At 37.2% G+C, this 15,922-nt stretch overlaps 1 protein-coding gene across 1 annotated transcript in view; it reads left to right on the top strand.

Annotated features, from left to right (window-relative positions):
* Window positions 1-15,922, top strand: part of ITFG1 (integrin alpha FG-GAP repeat containing 1) — a 283,980-nt gene that overhangs the window by 82,048 nt on the left and 186,010 nt on the right. Inside the window, exons 7-8 of the mRNA XM_046680407.1 lie at window positions 1,299-1,360; window positions 14,169-14,250. Coding sequence (XP_046536363.1) covers window positions 1,299-1,360; window positions 14,169-14,250 — 144 coding nt within the window. The remainder of the gene's footprint in view (window positions 1-1,298; window positions 1,361-14,168; window positions 14,251-15,922) is intronic.

Below are 15,922 nucleotides of genomic sequence, written 5' to 3'. Positions count from 1 at the left end.
AGGTAGGCCTTCATATAAGGAAGAGAGATCCTAGGAGAGAAAAAATGAGGTCAGATTTGCACTTTTGTTTTTTAATCATGCTGATGGCAATGTGGAGAAGACACAAGAGAAGGAGAGGAGGTTGGCTGAAGTTACACCATGACACAAATCTCAGATATTGTTTGGGAGTTTTCCTACATAAATGTGGAAGTAAACACTTCGTTGGTGATGTGTGTTTGACAGAGTAAGGACATTATCTTTGTCAAAGGCTACATTTCTATATCTATAGGCAAAGTATCCTTAGTGTGGGGGAAATAAATGTGGAGATATTTGTACATTGACATAAAGAGTGGTTCTACCAACTCGGAGTCAGGAGTTTTGAGTTCAACTAATTATAAAATTGAACAAATTACTTAGCGCTCTGGGGATTCTATGAAAATCTTTATTATTATAGTTATAAATTAGCTTCATTCAATTCATATGAAACCTTTACAGAAAACACATTAAAACGTGAATGAGAGTGTTCTAAACATATATAATGAGGGGAAAAAACCCTTTTCTTTAAAATAGACATGGCATTCACATCACTGAGAATAATTTCTATTTTTTTAAAGCATGAAAGACTAATATCATGACTCAACTCATCATTTTAAAACTTTATATATTCCCTAAGTAAAATTGCCATTATGCGAACATCATAAATGCCGCTACTAGAATAGATTTGCAGTTCACCTGGCCTTTGCATTAATAGGATGTTTGATTTGACTGTCAACCTATTGTTTTTCAAAAAATTCTATCAAAATTCTTGCACTTTCCAATAAAACAAACTTTCTTTATTTGGAATATCTAAAGACAGTTCTGCTACTCAAAATTTGAATATAATTTATTGTTCATTCAACATGAGTTCTAAAGATTCTAGATGCTGTAATACTGTGATTTAAAATTATGCTGAAACTTGACTATGATATGTAGGTTAAGTGTAGCTTTTAGGGTGAGAAATCAAAATGTGATTATAATCAGAATGTATTTTTTTAAAAAAATGTGTAAGATAAAAAAGTAGTGCACCTAATTGTTCTTAAAAATAAAAAATGCTTTTGAAGGACTAATACCAAATGCTCTCCTTAAATACATTTTCCTTCATTGCGCTAATACAGGATCATCGGCTGTTTTTTCTTTGATGGATCAAGCTTGTTAAAATATCATTTAAAATATGTTTAAGTGCAACTATATTAATAACTATTTTTATGTATTGCATTTCTTCCTCTTTTTACAAGTACACATCAGTAACAAAAATTTAAATTCTATTATTTTCCTTCTAGATTTATTCCTTACGACATCGCCTACCTCTGATACATTCCAGTTTGAGATATGGGAAAATTTGGTAAGAAATCTTATCTTTGAAGCATTTTTAACTGATGGCTTTCAGTAAAAGCACACAATTTTAGAAAATAAAATGAAAGTAGTCACTTGGTCGGCTGGTTTCAGCAATAAATAGAACAGCTTTAAGAATCTTTGGTTGCATTGCTGCATTCAAACTGCTGAATATTGCTGAAGAAAATGATTTATTCAGCATCAATTCCTCTGCAGATTTTTAGGCATGACTGCAAATTAAACCAATCAGTCTGCCCTAATGCGCATGTTAACAGGGCCCCCACCAGGCTGTCAGCTGTTGAGAGAGGTTACTGTCATTTAATTTGTCAGCATGATGGTTTATTGAAGAAAACCCTTTTAGAACAACTAATTTTTTTCCTTGACTTCAGGCTTATATAAAAAAATAAGAACAACATACACTAAGGTTCCTGCCAACTTGACCAAAATTAAGGAGTCTTTCCCAATATGTTTTTTTAATTGCAAGTAGAAGGTTCCCAAACTGATGTCACGATTTTATTTTATTTTTAGCTTGATATAGATTATATGAAAGATTAATTAATGAAGAATAAACCACTTGAAATCTTAAAGTTGAATTTCAGGCTACTCAGTAAAGGACAGGATTTGAAGACAGGCCAAATTGGCCAACTGATTGACATTCGTCTAGTAACAGTCAAGTATTAAGCCTCACTAAGAGTGTCTGCCTCGTAGAATGTTTCTGAAGCTTAAATGAAACAATGTGGGTAAAGCGCCTGGCACACAGTAGACACTTAACCAAATTTTAGTTTTAGCTCTCTTGATTTCCCATCTGCTTATTCTTGATTGTCTTTTATTCAGTCCGCATTAAACTTATAACATAATAGGTTTTTATTAAAATATTGATGAAAATTAAGCAGATTTTTAAAAATGTAAAGCACAAGCTTATGGAAGGAGATTATTATCAGTTATCTCTTATAGCATAGTCAGTGATGTTGGTCATGACTCAAATTTCTTCGTGGAAGGAAACTAGGATGAGGGGAGGAGCTTTGTTTAGACAAGATCAGGGTTTCTAAATACTACTACTTCTAAACTAAGCAATTTGATCTTTTTTTTTTTTCATTTAATGGGGCAAGGAAAAGGAAGAAAGACATCTAAACCAGAAAGATTTATCTTTCTTTAATGCTCTACTTTTTAAAAAAATATAATTACATTTGTTTTTCAGATGATGCAAATATGATTGTTATATTCTTAATGATTACATAAATTAAATCTCCTACTGCTGGAGATATTTGTTTTCAGGTGGACTTGGAAACAATACCTCAAGTAGATCTTGACATATTAGAAAATTAGAAAATAAGAAAATCATTTTGATTGATTAACTTGTATCCATCTGGGGGAAAAAAGCCTCATTACAAGTAAATATAATGCATATATAAAATTATGAAACACTTTTAAGTATATAATGTCCTCTCAGCCTAGGCTAATTAAAGGTGATAAAATGATACGACTCAATAGGAGAAAAATCTTCATGAAGAGACTAGATTTTGATTGGGATCTTTTTTCCTTTTATTATTGTTTTCTTTAAAGAAAATTAATAAATTGGCTATTGGACAATAGAGACTAAGAGTTGTACTTGCTATAAAACAACTGGGTCAGATACCCACATTCACAGTGAATAAGTCATTAGTACAAATTAAGGAGAATATAGACTGAAAGTTAACTAGTTCAGATAAAATGTAGGCTTTGTAAAATGGAGGATCATTTTCAGTTGGAGATTGGGCAACCAATTTGCAGTAGCACACTAATTGACAAAAAACCCTCAAACCCTATAAAACATATTAGCTAGTAGAAGAATGAGCTGCCACAAATGTTTTCAGAGTGTCAGTTGTGTGCATAGCCCCACAGTGGGTGCTCTGGGAGACACAGAAGTGAATAGAGCTTCTGGGGCAGGAGGAGGGCTAGGAAGTGAATGTGGGCAACTCCGGCGATAATAATGAGAGGCACAAACCTCATGCTATAAGCAATTAAAAGACAGAACAGTTGCTTCCATTTGATGTGCCCAGGCTCATCAGGCAAGGCTTCCAGAAATATGTGGTATTTGAAATGGCTAGTAGAGATGAGCAGGATTTTAGGGATCGGAATTAAGAAAAAGGAAGAGAAGGGCAAGGAAGTGCACAGGGAACACAAGGTATATTCAGAGTAGAAGTGGCTGGCTTGGGCCAGAACATGAAAAAGATACTGGAAGGTAAGATTGGAAGAATTGGTTTAGATAAGATCAGCAAAGGCCTCAACTTCTAAACTAAGTAAGTTGATCTTTTAAGAATTTATTGAGAAGCTTTTAAAGGTTTTAGGACTGAGGGTGAAAGGAATAAAGATTTCCTTAATTGCAGTTAATGTGGCTACTGCATATCAGATAGGTTTGCATGGAAAATCTGGAGGTGGGGACATAAGTAGAATTTACTATAACCCAGGAAAGAAGTGAATGATTAAAAGAGTAAAATGTTGGAATGGACAAGAAGGGATAGATATGAGAAGACAGGATAACCATTACTGCAAGGGTAACTTGTGTTTTATACTGGTGACCAGTAAGAGAAAAGGCAAAATATCTAATTTGGGGCAGGAAAAAAAATCAGGTGAGAGACACATCAAGGAATTGGTTAGAAATGGAGAAGGTAGAACTCTAGGAAGAGAGTAGATAAGCATCATGAAGGGAAAGAGTAAAGAGAAGAATCGCAAGGCCAGAGCCTTGGACAACACCTGTGACCCTTTACGTCAGAAATTTTCAATCTTGGACTATTGCCTCTTGGGGCCAGATAATCCTTTATTGTGGGAATCTGTCCTCTGCGTTGTAGGTTGTTTAGCAGTATCTCTGGCCTCTACTCACTTAGATGCTGGTAGCCACCCCCTAATTGTGACAATCAAAAATGTCTCCAGGGTCTAAACTGGTGGCGCCCCAGTTAGGTTCGCACATTCTGCTTCAGCGGCCTGGGTTCGCCAGTTCCGATTCTGGGCACAGACCTAGCACCGCTTATCAAGCCATGCTGTGGCAGGCGTCCCACATAGAATGTAGAGGAAGGTGGGCACAGATGTTAGCTCAGGGCCAGTCTTCCTCAGCAAAAAGAGGAGGATTGGCGGCAGATGTTAGCTCAGGGCTAATATTCCTCAAAAAAGAAATGTCTCCAGACGTATATAAACAAACTTAGGGAGAAGAAGAACAATTTAGTGGTTACCAGAGGGAAAGGAGGGGCAGGGAAGACACAAGGGGTGCAAGGGCACATTTATATGGTATTTGACAAATACTAATGTACAACTGAAATTTCACAATGTTATAAACTATTTAAACCACAATAAAAAAAAATTTTTTAAAAACATGTCTCCAGACATTGCCCAATATCCCCTGGAGAACAAAATCACCCGCAATTGAGAATCATTGCTTTACGTGAATAAAGACGTGGACACGTGATAGTTATTGTAATTGATTCGTGATCATTTTTTTAGCATTATAAATACAGCAATTTTAACATGAAATATTAAGACACGCAGGCCAGAAAAGGCAGTCATCCGTGAAAAGATACTTGTTACAACCTAGCGTTTGTGGTTAGAATTCAAGTCGAAAGTGGCAGACAGTCTCCTCTGTCCATGGCAGTGGGTTAGCTGCTTCAGTGGTGCTTGTAGTAGTTGTGGTAGCAGAAATAGTATTGCTACTAGTGTTCCTACTACTACTAATAGTTAATGTTAACTAAACACATACTGTGTGCATATACTGTCCTGAGCACTTTATATGGCTATCTCACTAATCCTCACAAAAACGTTGTAAAAATACATTTTAGAGATAAGTGAATGATGCTTAGATCAGAACGAACTGACTGAGACCTCACCGCTAGCTGGTACTTGAGCTAGGAAATCTGGATCTAAAACTTATACCCTTGTCATTGTACAATCATTCCAGAAACCAAGTAGGCAAAAGAAAAAGTGGAGGACGTAGCTGCAGCAGAACCCCGAGTGAGGTGGCCCAACTCTAGACTGCAGGAGTCCCGTGAAGGCCAGTAAGAACAGCGTGGTAAGGAGTGGGCCAGGCTAGAGTGGATGAGTCTCAGAAAGCAGCCGATGAAAAAAGTGCTCGCAGCTAGTAAGCACATGACTGCCATTACAAAAGCACCTTGTCATTGCCTGATAACTTTACATTTTGCAGAACACTTTCTTTTTTTTTTTTTTATTATCATGATCTAAAGATTTTTTTTTTCAGTGAGTTTTTTTTTTATTGAGTTATTGATAGGTTACAATCTTGTGAAATTTCAATTGTACATTAATGTTTGTCAGTCATGTTGTAGGTGCACCACTTCACCCTTTGTGCCCACCCCCCACCCCACCTTTCCCCTGGTATCCACTAAACTGTTCTTGGTCCATAGTTTTAAATTCCTCATATGAGTGGAGTCATATACAGATTATCTTTCTCTCGCTGGCTTATTTCACCTAACATAATTCTCTCAAGGTCCATCCATGTTATTGCAAATGGAATGATTTTGTTCTGTTTTGCAGCTGAGTAGTATTCCATTGTATATATGTATATATGTACCACATCTTCTTTATCCATTCGTCTGTTGATGGGCACTTAGGTTGCTTCCACGTCTTGGCTATTGTAAACAGTGCTGCAATAAACATTGCGGTGCACAGGACTTTTGGGATTGCTGACTTCAGGCTCTTTGGATAAATACCCAGTAGTGGGATGGCTGGATCGTATGGTAGTTCTATTTTGGTTTTTTGAGGAATCTCCATACTGTTTTCCATAGTGGCTGCACCAGTTTGCATTCCCACCAGCAGTGTATGAGGGTTCCTTTTTCTCCGCAACCTCTCCGACATCTGTTGCTATTAGTTTTAGATATTTTTGTCATTCTAACGGGTGTAAGGTGATATCTTAGTGTAGTTTTGATTTGCATTTCCCTGATGATCAGTGATGATGAGCATCTTTTCATGTGCCTATTGGCCATCAGTATATCTTCTTTGGAGAAATGTCTGTTCACGTCTCCAGCCCATTTTTTTTTTTTTTTATTTTTTCCTTTTTCTCCCCAAATCCCCCCGGTACATAGTTGTATATTCTTCGTTGTGGGTCCTTCTAGTTGTGGCATGTGGGACGCTGCCTCAGCGTGGTTTGATGAGCAGTGTCATGTCCGCGCCTAGGATTCGAACCAACGAAACACTGGGCCGCCTGCAGCGGAGCGCGTGGACTTAACCACTCGGCCACGGGGCCAGCCCCTCTCCAGCCCATTTTTTGATTGGGTTGTTTGATGTTTTGTGGTTGAGTTGCAAGAGTTCCTTATATATTAAGGATATTAAGCCTTTGTCAGATATATGACTTGCAAATATTTTTTCCCAGTTAGTGGGTTGTTTTTTTATTTCAATCCTGTTTTCATTTGCCTTGAAGAAGCTCTTTAATCTGATGAAGTCCCATTTGTTTATTCTTTCTATTGTTTCCCTTCTCTGAGAAGGCATGGTGTCCGAAAAGATCCTTTTAATACTGATGTCAAAGAGTGTACTGCCTACGTTTTCTTCCAGAAGCCTTATGGTTTCAGGTCTCACCTTTAGGTCTTTAATCCATTTTGAGTTTATTTTGGTGAATGGTGAAAAAGAATGGTCAATTTTCATTCTTTTACATGTGGCTTTCTAGTTTTCCCAGCACCATTTGTTGAAAAGACTTTCTTTTCTCCGTTGTATGCCCTCAGCTCCTTTGTCAAAGATAAGCTGTCCATAGATGTGTGGTTTTATTTCTGGGCTTTCAATTCTGTTCCATTGATCTGTGCACCTGTTTTTGTACCAGTACCATTCTGTTTTGATTACTGTAGCTTTGTAGTATGTTTTGAAGTCAGGGATTGTGATGCCTCCCATTTTGTTCTTTTTTCTCAGGATTGCTTTAGCAATTCGGGGTCTTTTGTTGCCCCATATGAATTTTAGGATTCTTTGTTCTAATTCTGTAAAGAATGTCATTGGGATTCTGATTGGGATGGCGTTCAATCTGTAGATTGCTTTAGGTAGAATGGACATTTTAACTATGTTTATTCTTCCAATCCATGTACATGGAATGTCTTTCCATCTCCTTATGTCGTCATCCAATTCTCTCAGAAAGGCCTTGTAATTTTCATTATATAAGTCCTTCACTTCCTTAGTTAAATTTACCCCAAGGTATTTTATTCTTTTTTTGCGATTGTGAATGGTATTGTATTCTTGAGTTCTTTTTCTGTTGGTTCATTACTGGAGTATAGAAATGCTACTGATTTATGCAAATTGATTTTATACCCTGCAACTTTGCTGTTGATTACTTCTAACAGTTTTCCAATGGATTCTTTGGGGTTTTCTATATATAAGATCATGTCGTCTGCAAACAGCGAGAGTTTCACTTCTTCCCTCCATATTTGGATTCCTTTTATTCCTTTTTCTTGCCTGATTGCTCTGGCCAGGACCTCCAGTACTATGTTAAATAAGAGTGGTGATAGAGGCCATCCTTGTCTCGTTCCTGTTTTCAGGGGGATGGGGTTCAGTTTTTGCCCATTGAGTATGATGTTGGCTATGGGTTTGTCGCATATCGCCTTTATTATGTTGAGGTAGTTTCCTTCTATGCCCATTTTGTTCAGAGTTTTTATCATAAATGGCTATTGGATCTTGTCAAATGCCTTCTCTGCATCTATGGAGATGATCATGTGGTTTTTATTCCTCAGTTTGTTGATGTGGTGTATCACGTTGATTGATTTGTGGATGTTGAACCATCCCTGTGTCCCTGGTATGAATCCCACCTGATCCTGATGTATGATTCTTTTGATGAATTGCTGAATTCTGGTTGCCAAAATTTTGTTTAGAATTTTTGCATCTATGTTCATCAGTGATATTGGCCTGTAGTTCTCTTTTTTCGTGGTGTCCTTGTCAGGTTTTGGTATCAGCGTGATGTTGGCCTCATAGAATGTGTTAGGAAGTGTTCCATCTTCCCTGATTTTTTGGAATAGCTTGAAAAGGATAGGTATTAAATCCTCTCTGAAAGTTTGGTAGAATTCCCCAGGAAAGCCATCTGGTCCTGGGGTTTTATTCTTTGGGATGTTTTTGATTGCTGTTTCAATCTCTTTCCTTGTGATTGGTCTGTTCAAATTGTCTGCCTCTTCTTGAGTGAGCTTTGGGAGATTGTAGGAGTCCAGGAATTTATCCATTTCCTCTAGGTTATCCATTCTGTTGGCATATAGTTTTTTGTAGTATTCTCTTATAATCTGTTGTATTTCTGCAGAGTCTGTTGTTATTTCTCCTCGCTCATTTCTGATTTTGTTTATTTGAGCTTTCTCCCTTTTTTTCTTTGTAAGTCTGGCTAGTGGTTTGTCAATTTTATTTATCTTCTCAAAAACCCAGCTCTTTGTCTCATTGATCCTTTCTACTGCCTTTTTCGTTTCAATAGTATTTATTTCTGCTCTGATTTTTATTATTTCTCTCCTTCTGCTGACTTTGGGCTTCATTTGTTCTTTTTTCTCTAGTTCAGTTAGGTGTGCTTTAAGGTTGCTTATTTGGGATTTTTCTTGTTTGTTAAGATGTGCCTGTATTGCGATGAATTTTCCTCTTAATACAGCTTTTGCTGTATCCCATATGAGTTGGTATGGCATGCTATCATTTTCATTTGTTTCCAGGTATTTTTTTATTTCTTCTTTAATTTCTTCAATGATCCATTGCTTGTTCAGTAGTGTGTTGTTTAGTCTCCACATCTTTGTGCCTTTCTCAGCTTTTTTCTTGTAATTAATTTCTAGCCTTATAGCACTATGATCTGAGAAGATGCTTGTTATTATTTCAATTTTTTTAAATTTGTAGAGGCTTGCCTTGTTTCCCAACATATGGTCTATCCTAGAGAATGTTCCATGGGCACTTGAGAAGAATGTGTATTCAGCTCCTTCAGGGTGGAGTGATCTATATATGTCTATTAAGTCCAATTGTTTTAGTTTTTCATTCAGCTCCACTATTTCCTTGTTGATTTTCTGTCTGGATGATCTGTCCATTGATGTGAGTGGGGTGTTGAGGTCCCCTACTATTATTGTGTTGTTATTAACATCTTCCTTCAGGTCTGTTAATAGTTGCTTTATGAATCTTGGTGCTCCTGTGTTGGGTGCATAGATATTTATAAGCGTTATTTCTTCTTGATGAAGTGTCCCTTTGATCATTATATATTGTCCCTCTGTGTCTCTCTTTACCTGTCTTATTTTGAAATCCACTTGGTCTGATATAAGAATTGCTACACCTGCCTTTTTTTCCTTGCTATTAGCTTGAAGTATTGTCCTCCACCCCTTCACCCTGAGTCTGTGTTTGTCCTTGGGGCTGAGGTGTGTTTCCTGGAGGCAACAAATTGTTGGATCTTGTTCTTTAATCCATTTTGCCACTCTGTGTCTTTTTATTGGAGAGTTCAGTCCATTCACATTGAGAGTGATTATTGATGCATGTGGACTTAATGCTGTCAATCTGTCGCTCATTATCTTGTTTTCCTGTGTTTCTTTTCCTGTGTTCTTTAGACTATCCATTTAATACTGCAATTTCTTATGCTGGGTTTCTTAGATTTTTCCTTATCTATGATTTGTGACTCTTTTCTGTACTTTATTTTAGTGTCTACCTTGAAGTTTGTATTTAGAATCTCGTGTATAATATAGTCTGTTCTCTGGTGGTCTCTTACTTACTCGACCAATACTGATTTAGACCCTTTGCTCTTCCCCTCCTAAATAATTATTTTCATTTTTTATTCCAACTCGTCTTATTAATTTGTAGTTAGAGTGCTAAGATCGTCCTTGTTTTGGTAGTTTCCTTATTTTTACCCTAATGCTATAGTTGAATATTTGCTATCCTGTTCTGGTTCTATCCATCGGTCTCCCTAGTCTGTGGATTGTGTCCCCTTTCTCCCTTTTTTCTTTTTTCAAGTATGAGAGCCTTCTTGAGGATTTCTTGTAATGGAGGGCTTTTAGTTACAAATTCCCTTAACTTTTGTTTGTCTGGAAAAGATTTAATTTCTCCCTCATATCTGAAGGAAATTCTTGCTGGATAGAGTATTCTTGGCTGAAGGCTTTTATCCTTTAAAGCTTTGAATATATCACTCCATTCTCTCCTAGCTTGTAGGGTTTCTGTAGAGAAATCTGCTGACAGTCTGATAGGGGCTCCTTTATAGGTTATTCTCTTTTTTTCCCTTACTTCCCTGAGTATTCTCTCCTTATCATTTCTATTTGCCAACTTTACTATTATGTGCCTTGCGGTGGGTCTTTTTACACTGACAAATCTAGGAGATCTAAAACCCTCCTCTACACACATTTCTCCGTTGATCCCTAGATTTGGGAAGTTCTCTTCAATAATTTCGTTAAGCACACTTTCTGCTCCATTTTCCTTTTCCATATTCTCGGGAATTCCTATGATCCTTATGTTCTTACTCCTCATTGAATCTATTATCTCTCGGAGATTTTCCTCATTTTTTTTAATTCTTAGTTCTCTTTCTTCCTCTGTCTGGCGCCATTCAGCCTGTCTGTCCTCGATTATGCTGATTTGCTCCTCTATGTTGTCTACATGGGCATTCAGGGAATCCGTATTCTGTTTTATCTGGTCCATTGTGTTTTTCATCTGAAGTAATTCTGTTTGATTCTTCTTTATGATTTCAATCTCTTTTGTGAAGTAACTCCAGAACTCAGCTTGTTTCTCTTTCTCTCTACCTCATTGAGTTTTTTGATTATAGCTGCTCTGAATTCATTATCACTTAGTTTACCTAATTCCAAGTCCTCAGGACTTACTTCTGTGTTTTTATTGTTTTCCTTCTGGTCTGGGGCTTTTATAAATTGCTGGATGGTAGAGGAGCGGTTTTTTCTCATGGTGGGAGAATTCAGTTGCAGTTACAGCCTGTCGCCACTAGATGGGGGTCGAGAGCGGCGTGTTAGCTCTCCGCCTTGGGGCAAGATGGCTGCGCCCACTGGCTTTGTTAGGGGGGAGGGGCTGTTACTCACACGCACCGGTCTGGGTTCAGATCAGTTCTGTTCTCTGGTCTCCCAAGGCCCTTGATTTATAGGGTCCCCGCCGACGGAAGCTTCGCCCCGTCAGCGGGTCTCCACTGAATCAGCGGCAGGAGTCCTGGATGATCCCCCGGTCGCGCGGCCCCTCCCCCGCTCCTTCCCGACCCGCGCCGCAGCGATCGCAGACTCTAGGGGAGGGAGCGATGTTCTCTCCTACCGTTCCAGCGCCTCCAAGGGTGTAAGCTAGGTTTATGATCTCCGCCTTCTTGGTATTGTAGGTCTCTAACGAGCTGGCATTATGTTTATTCTCTGAAATTCAGTTCTTCCAATCTTTTGTTGTATTTTGGAGGGGAGAGAATCCCGGGTCAGCTCACCCCGCCATTTTGCTCCACCCACCCTCCAGAACACTTTCTGATCTATCATTCCATCGATCCCCTGCAGAACCCTGCAAGTAGACAGTTCATTTATTCCCTTGTAACATTAAAAACCAAGACCCAGAGCAGTAAATGGCTGTTCCAAAGTTTTACAACTTATCAATGAAAGCAGGACTGGAACCCATGTCATCTCACTCCATGTCTAGTGCCCTTTCTTCCAGTCTGTTCTGCTCTCTCAGTGTAAAGAAGTATTGGTCACATGTTTATCTTTCCTACACTAAATGGGTATATAACAGCTTCATCTTTGAAAGTGTGTTGTCATGCATCACTTTAAAATGTGTTATCTAGTAAGAGTAATAACATTGATGATGAAGTTTATTGAATCATTTTTAAATGACACTAATCCGATTGGAAATGAGCATATAGGTTTGTACTGCCAAATGAAGTAAAGAATAAGTAATAATAATGATAGGAAGTTAAATTTAATAAAGTATTGTCTTTTCCCCTATATTTCATACATATAATGTATTCTGCATGCTTTCACTCTAGCAAGAATATATTCTCTTTCTCCAGCAATTAGAAGGGGGTATTGCTTTTCTTCTGTTGAGCTTCACGGTGAATGTAGCATCTTAGAGATGTGAGGCCATCACCTGGAAAGTACTCATGTTTCTTTTCTTTTCTTTTTTTTTTTGAGGAAGATTAGCCCTGAGCTAACTGCTGCCAATCCCCTCTTTTTGCTGAGGAAGACTGGCCCTGAGCTAACATCCATGCCCATCTTCCTCTACTTTATACGTGGGATGCCTACCACAGCATGGCTTTTGCAAAGTGGTGCCATGTCTGCGCCTGGGATCCAAACCGGCGAACCCCGGGCCGCCAAGAAGCGGAATGTGCGCCCTTAACCGCTGCACCACCGGGCCGGCCCCCAGTACTCATGTTTGTTGATGGAGATGCTTCCTGAGGTTATATCTGGAAACATTTCTAGATATATTTATTAAGTTTAACAGAACTGCAGTGGGGTAATTTGTTCATTTGAGTCAGTCTAATGGGTTGATATTCAGCTTTATGTTATATGAGGCTGATGTATTTTAAGAGAGATTTTTCCATTCATTCTAGAATCCTTCTGTCCACTCTGTACCAAATACTGTGATCTTTCTGAAACACAAAAGTACTTGATACTTCAGTCAGAAATTTGTCAACTTTGATACATCTGTAGTGTAATCTCAGATACTCAGTAAGACTAGAGAAGATCCTAAGGTTCAAGACACTTGTGTACATCAGATTTCTATAGAAAAATCATTCAAAAGCTACATCATGTACTTTAGTAATGACAGAGGAAACATGTTTCTGCATGTGGATAATGCAGTGTTAAAATGGTTGGAAAATTGCCTGTCACAAAACAAGGCTTACTCCCTTACTCATGGTCCTCAAGCATTTGGTCTGCATGCTTTCAATGTAGCACTGCCGTTCTCTGGAAATGTCAGACATGATTTCTTAGAAATTAACTTGCAGATTTGCAGTATCCTTAGAGGAACAAAAATGGGGAAATATCTTAAAATTTTTAAATATTTAAAATATATAGGGATTTTATATAAAGTATGTAGGAATCAGAGTCAGTATATCAAATAGTGAATAGATGTGTCAGTGATAAGAAGAGAGCACTATATAAAACTGAGAGCTCAAAATCTTAAATTTGGTGTTTTGGTTTATTTTTCTTGTGTAATAATCTAAAATTATAGAAAGGAAAGGCAGTAATTTAAAGAAGTACATATTATTTTTGTAAGTCAGATGTGTACTACTACATTTTGGAAAGAGATGAAGAATGTCTAATGGGTTCTCCTTTTTTGTTTAACTTAGCTGCTTCTGACTAGTACATGTCAGCTGTTGTAATCTTTTGCTCCCCTTCTCATTGATACATAAACTTGAGTTAATAATGCATTGGCCCTTTAAGGATCACTATAATTCTCATCTCACTTGAATATCTTCTCACCTGTCCCCAACAGACTCTTCTTCCCTTGAAATCTATAAAACATAGTGTTTTTTGCTACTTACTTGTACCACTTACATGTTACCTTCAGAAATTCTATTTTCCTGACTTATATCTTATCTCCCAACTGGACTGTAAGCCCTTTGACAGTGGGAAATATTTTTTATACTTCTTTCCATTTCCAAAACCTTCCATGGTGCTTGAAAGTAGAAGACATGCACTATGTCTGAAATTATGATGATGATTTAGTAAAGGATATCATACCAGATTTGAGAGCAAGGAAAACATTCCAGATGCACATCTTCATCAACTCACAGCAGTTTCTTTTGTTTTATGGTAAAAGTGGAACAGGAAATTAGAATAATTTTTATGCAGTACAACAAAAGCCTCAGATTATTAATTTCCCTGCTTCAGTTAAAATGCTTTGTTTCACACTTGACAAATGACTGAATTATGATGGTCTAATCCAAAATCTTCTGCCTTTAACAGGATGGAAATTTCTCTGTCAGTGCTGTATTTGAAAAACCTCCCAATATGATGGTGGTTGGACAGTCGGCATTTGCAGACTTTGGTAAGATTGTTTTCATCTTTCAAATTCTCCCCCTCTCTCTGACCTAGTGATATTAATTCCCCATATTAGAAAATAACGTTAGTGTCTTCAGAACTATTATAGATTTAAAAGATGCCTCTTCTAGTAATCTATATGACATGTGGTCAATTATTTGATACAATAAGGAGCAATGTATCACATGTATGTTAAATTATAGTTTGAACTTAAGGGACTCCTGTTTGCAAGAGTAACATGTAAAACAGGGAAGACTATTGAGGCTGTTCTAGAGAATACCAAATAGTAATTATTGTGGTGTCTCCACCACAACCGTATATCCAGGTTATGGAACAAAAATAATTGTAGCAGTTAACCTAACCTCTTGAAACTTAAATACTAAAAACCATTTTTATTTACATTTAATTCCAAAGAAGATTAACATGTATTATGAATTCGCCACAAGAGAACATGTGAATCTCTGTTTTCCTTAAGATTCTACACAGTAAACAAGTTCACATTGGTTAGAAATTTCCAAAACAATGTATGTCTCTTTCATTGTTTGTCGGGGTTATTATTGAAAGGCTTTCGGTATTACACAGGAATGTAGTCTAGATGGCCACCACCTAAGAGTTCCAAGCTCACTCCCAACATGCTTTTCCTTCATTCTGCCGATAAACACCTCAGCCTATCCCTCAAAATGCAGATGACATGCCACCACGTCCAGAGGCCTCAGTTTCCTCATTTATAAAACGATGATGATGATCATATCCACCTTAAAAGGCTATTTTGTGAATAACACAATGTGAGTAAAGCACCATGTCAAGTACATAGTAAGAGCACAAGAAATTATTGTATAGTTTGAGTCTTTTCATTGCTACTGCTCTTTGCTCAGCTGAATAAATCAATACATCATTCAGTGTCATAGAGACGATCCCAGGGCAGATAAGTAGCAGGTTTGATAGTGTTATTTGATGGAAATTTCAGCATGAATCTCTATGTTGTAGTGTATTTTAGTTTTGTTACATTGCATATTACTTTGATTTTGAGCAGATTTCTGGTGCCTGCTTTATAGTCTTTAATGCGAATAGTCAAGTGATGGACTACCATATGAAATTACATTTTTTTTAATTTGCTGATTGACTTGATTAGCTGGATTAATGAGAAATCTCATGCAAGTCTCTCTCTAGGGAAAAAAAGTGTGTATACGTTATATAATTCTCAGGGAGCTCTCAGACCTCCCCTAACACCTGGCTAAGAACCTCTGAATTAAAGTTACTTCTTTTGTGACTGTGTGTTTTGTATCATAAAGTACCTTGCTTTTAACAAAATTATTAGCAGCGTTACTTAAATTTTTTTTTATTATGCTGACCATAACCGTAGACATTTACTTGTTGGGATTTTTAAAATGTACAGAATATAGGACATAGTCAATTAAGAAACATGACTGTATTTTCTCCCCTATTTTTGATAACTTTAGGTAAATATCAGTAAACTTTTTTAATATATCAGTAAACCTTAAATAAATGTCCTATGTCTTTTTAAAGTCCATGTATTTTTAGTTGAGTATTATCAAAAAACAAGACTGCTAATGAGTCCAAAAAAGTAAATTGTATTGAATAAGGTTATGAATATTAATATATACAAAATATACATTTGAATACATCTGTGAATTGCATCCTGCCCTCCATCCTCCACT

Source organism: Equus quagga, chromosome 13 (genome assembly GCF_021613505.1).
Source record: "Equus quagga isolate Etosha38 chromosome 13, UCLA_HA_Equagga_1.0, whole genome shotgun sequence".
Taxonomy (NCBI): Eukaryota; Metazoa; Chordata; class Mammalia; order Perissodactyla; family Equidae; genus Equus; species Equus quagga.
Note: the sequence above shows the minus strand (reverse complement) of the source record. Positions and strands in the feature narration are given on the sequence as shown.